The 6,459-nt window shown below is 41.7% G+C and overlaps 2 protein-coding genes across 2 annotated transcripts in view; one reads left to right on the top strand and one right to left on the bottom strand.

Moving 5' to 3' along the window:
• Nucleotides 1–2,197: 2,197 nt before the first annotated feature.
• Nucleotides 2,198–4,680, bottom strand: SARC_09467 (hypothetical protein). The gene is made up of 3 exons (XM_014296516.1): nt 3,091–4,680; nt 2,708–2,957; nt 2,198–2,566 (listed from the first exon to the last, which is right to left on the bottom strand). The coding sequence occupies exons 1-3, from the start codon at nt 4,551–4,553 to the stop codon at nt 2,324–2,326; spliced, it is 1,956 nt and encodes a 651-aa protein (XP_014151991.1). The 5' UTR covers nt 4,554–4,680; the 3' UTR covers nt 2,198–2,323.
• Nucleotides 4,681–5,824: 1,144 nt separating this feature from the next.
• The window catches only part of SARC_09466 (hypothetical protein), a gene marked incomplete at its 5' end in the record, with an annotated part of 2,779 nt that continues 2,144 nt past the window's right edge, over nt 5,825–6,459 (top strand). The window contains one exon of the mRNA XM_014296515.1: nt 5,825–5,974. Within this exon, the coding sequence (XP_014151990.1) occupies nt 5,825–5,974 (150 nt within the window). The remainder of the gene's footprint in view (nt 5,975–6,459) is intronic.

The raw sequence follows: 6,459 nt of genomic DNA, 5'->3' as shown, positions 1-6,459 counted from the left end.
ATATATAACTGTGCATGTGTGTGTGTGTGCATGCGTGTGTGTATGAGTGTGTATGTGTGTGTATGCGTGAGTGTCTTAATGTGTGTGTGTGTGTATATGTGTGTGTGTATGTGTATGTATCGCTTGAATATACATTTCAAAAACGATTGTTCGAACACCTTATGCATATATTGCATTGGATACCATGCCTACATTCATTAAAATTGCATCTAGTGAATATCACATATTGAATATACCTTATCTAACTATTTTCGGTCAAGTTTCAAGTTCGAACTTTAATATATAACCACAATTCTGCGCGCACATTTACCTCATATCAAGCAGGTTGTCACCTACGTTTTATTGCGATCCGTAGTATGTCTGGAGAATACATACAAGACCATGTAGATCAAATCAAGGCTATGCAACATGCATCTATGTATTAAGACTAGTACTTGCACCAACATTATTTGATAACAGCAAATACAACTCTAAGTTAAACACACCTGATTGTGAGCCACTGATTGATGTATGCTTTGTTTGCGTAGACAGAGGTGTCTGGGCAGACACAGGAGTGATGGAGGACGACATGATCGATTGCTTCAATTGAGACGGCAGTTTGTGCGTGTTTCCTATTGCACTATATAGTTATCAGAAAAGTACTTCGTCTATAAATGTTGTTGTGTTTAAGGGTTTGTCGTCAAGAGTGTGTACTATACACTTGATCCCTTGATTGCTGCGGTATTTGTAATATGAACAACGGTCTGGTATGTTATCTAGGTCAGAGGTATGTGAAGGGTTCCTTTGAGAAAAAGACTGATCGAGTGCAAATGTCCGGTGAGAAGACTACAAAGACTATTGCAGCTGTCATGTGTTTCCGACAGTCGATTTCTAGTCTGCATCTAAAAGCGCCTGGGGTGGTGCATTCATATATATAACACATAGGGTTGTTGCACGACAACACAGCTATAATGGTATCGACCTTAAGGATGCGAGGTTAATTAGTAATTAGAGTGACAAGTAAGTACGTATTGACATGCAAATACCAGTCAACAGTGCTGGTAAACGACCATTTGTCCTCATTTCCTCTCTGCTTTACGAGCTACGAACTAGCAAGTACGAACAAACCACAAATTGTCGAAAACTGGAAACACCCCCCACTTTTTTTCAAAAGTTCGCGGGGCTTATCTGTGAAATCAGTGTCCTATTTTTATTGTCCAATCAATTTTGTAAGTACGTCGAGTAGCATCTGGCTTCAGGCGGAGGCCCTTGAACGTGTATAAATGTGTTCACGGTATGCATTGACGGACGACATGTATACACCTCCAGAGATAGATTAATAGTTCATAGACACGCTTAACATCCTTTTGTTGTGGAGTATGAAATTGTGTACAAATATAGTGGAGCTCTCAATGCGTTTTTTATATAATGTCATGCATTGCATGGATTAGTCGCAGTTCGGCACGTATTCGAATGCTTTGCATCAGTTTTGAACGGACAACTTTAAAAATTATAGTGTGTACACTATAAAAATCTCACCCACATACGTATCACAGATACCTGAACGATCATTCAATTTTTAGCTATCTTCTCTCAGTTTTCGCATAGTGTATTCGCATGATCTATATGTGAGTCATCTACTTGTCGTGATTGCGACGTGTTTTCTCCAGATATATAGACAATGAAAGTTTTTTATTTACTTATACAAACTCTTTACTGAACAGGTTGTTGTAGAGAGGCATACATGTTACTCTGACTTAAAGTTAAAAGAATTCATATTCGAGTTTTGCAGAGTCGTCTTCAAAACCTCATTCAAGGCCCAAGTGGCAACACCATAGCAGTTCCTGGCGACATAGCAATGTCGTAGTTTGTGTCACTGCCATATGCAACACCACCACCAATCATAGGCTTGGTCTCTGCTGAACCGGCCGTGGTGGTGTGTGTAAACCTGGCTGTACACGAGCCCTGTGAAGACACGGAAAGACTCGAAGGCTTGCCGGCTGCATAACGAACGGAGGCCTCGACTCCACACTCGTCTCTTGTTTTGCGGTCAATAAAGTACTGCGCCAGATCGTCCATTTTAAGTGTTATGATGGGAAAGGAAGTGTATAAATTGATCCACGATGTTACTGCCCGGAGCCAGTGACCGAGAAGACTTTGACCGTTGTCCACACGGAGATTTACCTAGAAATAATATGGAATTACAGGTGAATATTAACGTACAGTACACATGTTGTGCTATAGAACAAAGCCAATGTATGTACATCAATATTGCATTTATCCGTGTATGTGCGGTTAAATATTAGCGGAACGAAAGAGGCAACGTAACATGTAAATAACAACATCAAATATTAGCAGCCATGGGAAACTTGAGCTGGACGCCTACCTGGTGAAACATGTAGGGGTCAGCTCGCATTAGCAAAAGATTTCGGGCCGTTTCAAACCCTTCCACGGCAAAGACTTCATCAGTGGTCAGATCACGTGGGTATTTGAATGTGTTGACATTGCACTTGAAGCCACCAGCAACTGGGATTTCGGTTTGTTGGTACCCATAACAGGTTGGGCCATAGAAAGAATTGTGTTCCATCTATAGTTATTGATATTTGTGAATTGTAAACATACCGAAATAAATTATTTTCACCTTCGGAGTTCGGACAAAGGTCAAATGTCATTTCAATCTAGTTTAAAAAAAGGAAGATCGGGATTGCCGAATAATAAAGTTATTTACCTGTAATTGAAGCTTGGTGGCCACATCGAAGTACACACGGGTCGCGAATCTTGGGATAACGAGAATGGATTGCGCTTGATATGCTGCTTGCATCTGATTCTCAAAGGCAGTAACTTCTGCAGCCGATAGTAGTTCGCCGCCTGGTCCTACCTTAACCTGGGGATTAAATGGGTGCCATGAATTCTCTGGCTCGAGGTCGGTACGCGAGTTATCGCCTGTGGCATATCGGAGACCGGCTTGAAGCATGGCCCTGATGGATGCGTTGGATACGATGTATTAGTTGACTACACTGTACGATGTATTGCTAGCGAGAAAATAGACTACACATTGTTATGACCACACCAGTTTACACACGAATGAGCAATATGTATAATGAGTCATACCTTATGGACTCTGTGTAATTCAGTCCTGATATTCTAGGAGTAACTATTGAGTTGCCAGACCATCTGTTGGGGTAAGCAGCGACATTCAGTACGGTCGATGCAAAGTTGATGTTCTTCGTCAGTTCGTAGTAGTTATATTCATATGGGGTGAAGCCAGATGCGGGGTAGATAGGCTCGTTGTAGTTGCAAGCCCCGGTAGCCCAATCGTTGCAAGCCGCTACGTTCGGGTCGATATATGTGGATGCAGGCAGACATTTAGACTCGATGCAATACATGTCAATATGATTCCAGGTATGAGTGAGCCAGTAGAACTCGTTGAACTGCAGAATCGATTGCGGATTCACATCGGGAAGATAATTTCCTCCACTGGTTTGGTAGTTCGCAAACTCGCCGTAACCCTTGCCATTGAATGCTATCTGTATCTTGAAGTTAGACCCAGGGGCACTAGCAGCGTTGATACTGTTTTGCTCATTCACATGGAAACTCAGATCGTTGGCCGTGATACGGTAGCCAAATGGTGGGTCATACTCGCCATCGGTGGCTTGTCGATCAAGTGTGGTGTTATATTGGGGCGTGTCCAGGTAGAAGTCGTCGATTTGTGCGTCCAGAAGGACTTTGCGCTGACCAATGAACAAACCTCTGGTGACCCAAGGGAACCAAGCGTGAGCCAGTGTAGGTCCATGAAGCCCAAAACTGTTAGCCGTGCAAAAGAAATACATACTTTCTGTATTATTCGCTGCCACATTTTTGTGGACTATACCGCCGATTGCAGTCCCGATGCTGCCAGCGATCTCAGGAATTTGCGTCGCATCGTTGGCTGTAACCAAGAACTTCATCTCTAGGAATGTTGTTATATGGTTGTCCCAATTGAGTGACTGATTCACGTAGGTTGGATTCAGCCAGTACGTATTGCCTGAAAATTCGTGCTCATTCCCGACCTTAATAACCACCCCAGGTTTCACGACATTCGGTAGTTGGGCCGTCACTGCTTCGGCGGTGATCGAGACACTGGTTTCGGCAGTGCTTTCTCTACCCACTAGCTCAGTGATTGCACTATCTGCAACATCATACGGTGCGCTGTTAAGCATAACACGTCTTACACCATACTTGGCGCAGTAGTCATCGAGGACTGCCTTATTGGCACCCAGTGCATTCCCTACCCAAGCACCATTGTTGAAGTACCCAAGTGTGGCAGACGTCTGGACAATTGAGTTGTACCTGGGGTTCGAGGTTGCCGGGTCTATCAAATCTAATGCCAGACCACCTTGTGCATCGAGTGTAACAATGTCGTAGGCAGCTCCGTAGCTTTTGATGATCTCTTCAGGCAATACTTGCAGCTGGGAATCACTGGATATAATTAGAGTACGCAGCCCGATATCAAAACTAGAGATAGTCTGTGCAGCGCATAGGGCAGTCGCATAGAGCACGCACGCAATGGCTTTCCTCGGTGCCTGAATAGACATTTTGTAAACTTAGTGGAAGTTGTATACCCAGTATTATATCCGGTTTATTGTTAGCGTAGATATGCTTGTATTTAGTAACCTGTTCAATATCTCTACGTAATTGAATAATCCAGCATTCCAAACTTCGCTTTTCAACTAATTGTTCAATCGCATACTTTAGTACAACATATGGCAGTTTGACATTTTGTAACTCTACAACACTGTTCCGCACATGATAAACAAACGCGGTAATTGGCAATGTTGGTAACGAATACCTTGAGATCGGGCACTTGTCGTGTCGAAACTGTGTACATCGAGTATAGCTCTCCCAAGATATTGGCTGAATTCAGGAATCTTACCAATGACGTCACCGAAGTGACATCTCTAGACTTTTGTGCCTCAAAACGGGCCTTGGTTGTATTCTGTAAATATAGTGGCACTGATGATCTTGTGACATTCAGTGATCTTGTCAGAGATACACAGCTTCAAGATTAAACGCTATGTCCCAGACTCCCAGAGCTAGTTTTTCCCTTTAATCTTTTTGTTGGAATTGCCATTGCACTCATTGCGATTTGCGAGAATTCCTGTGAGGAAATGGAACGCTGCAGAAGTGCAGATTTCCGAAATTGAAATCATTTGAGTTTCAAATTTATAATTTTAGCATCTCGGCCCCTTGTTTAAAAATAAAGAAAAAAAACAATAAAAGAAGATCAGAGGCGAATCACAATGGCGGGCGATATTTAAGTTGAACTCCAATAAAAACCATTGTTCGTGTCCATGGCATTTTGTTTGGCTCCATAAAGGGCAAACAACTAAAAACAAAATGAGACTTTCTTTCTGGAGGAGATGGGGAATATATAAAATCAGAAGGTCAAATTAGGGGCCTTGCAAAGCATCGCCTCCCAAAAAACGGCAGGAGGCTATGTGTGAACTATAAAGCCTGGGGCCCTGGGATGAGGCTGGGACTCTGGGTCAGCACTTGCCAAGATTTTCTCGCCAAAATAAAAAACGGGAAATGTACACGTTAAAAGTAAACGAAGAACGTTTACAAATTTTCAACCGGTATAACGTAACCGTGGGGAAGAGTCTTAAACCTATAATAAAAATAGTTGGACTATAGCAGGGAATAGTTCCTATACATTGCACCTAAAACCCCAGATATTGCACCCCTATTGAATATACAGGATCCAACCATCACTAAAATTTAACGCAAACGAGAAAAGAATTGATTTCATACATCAAAACGTAGAACGTGGTTAGTAATAACTTGGTATCACCAGTCACTGATTCACATGGACACCTCTGAAGTCCTGAGACTCCTGACGCATATTGCTGCTCTAACAGTGGAACACTATTTGCAAGAGTCACGCCAGAAGGAACTCTCTCTGCAGAAACACCCTGTATATCTGAGACATTGTATTGAACCTACTTGCAGTACAAAGGTAAACAAACACTTGTGTTATTGAGTGTGCTGCTAGTTATTTACAAACGATACGCACATATGTGTTTTGTCCATGTGTGTTATCGTGTTAGTCGTGTGTTATAGTCTTTTTGTCATTTTCGTGTATGTTTTGTGATATAACGTCTACGACGTTCAATATGCGAGCGCAGGTGACCGGTTGTTCAAATTGTATAATAATTTGGCTACAAGCTACTAATGACATCCATAGAAACGCAATGAATATGTTTTTAGTTGGTCAAATTCAGATGGTGTGTTTCCCATAGCACTTCACAATATTCAAGCTAACCTTGACAAGCGATATTCGTGATAATTGGAAGGAGTCTGTTACCTTCTAACTCGGTATATATTTTTATTTTGACATTTTCATACATCAAAGCAGGCTTACTATACACATACTTGATATATATATATATATATATATATATAAAATTATATATATATATATGTATATATATGCATGTACAT

Source organism: Sphaeroforma arctica, assembly GCF_001186125.1.
Source record: "Sphaeroforma arctica JP610 unplaced genomic scaffold supercont1.964, whole genome shotgun sequence".
Taxonomy (NCBI): Eukaryota; class Ichthyosporea; order Ichthyophonida; genus Sphaeroforma; species Sphaeroforma arctica.
Note: the sequence above shows the minus strand (reverse complement) of the source record. Positions and strands in the feature narration are given on the sequence as shown.

Excerpts from the sequence above, each read along its gene's own strand:
- SARC_09467 (XM_014296516.1), bottom strand. The coding sequence starts at position 4,553 with ATGTCTATTCAGGCACCGAGGAAAGCCATTGCGTGCGTGCTCTATGCG. Across the intron at positions 2,958-3,090 it reads AATTACACAGAGTCCATAAG|GGCCATGCTTCAAGCCGGTC; the intron begins GTATGACTCATT and ends CGCATCCATCAG. Across the intron at positions 2,567-2,707 it reads CCACCAAGCTTCAATTACAG|ATGGAACACAATTCTTTCTA; the intron begins GTAAATAACTTT and ends CAATAACTATAG.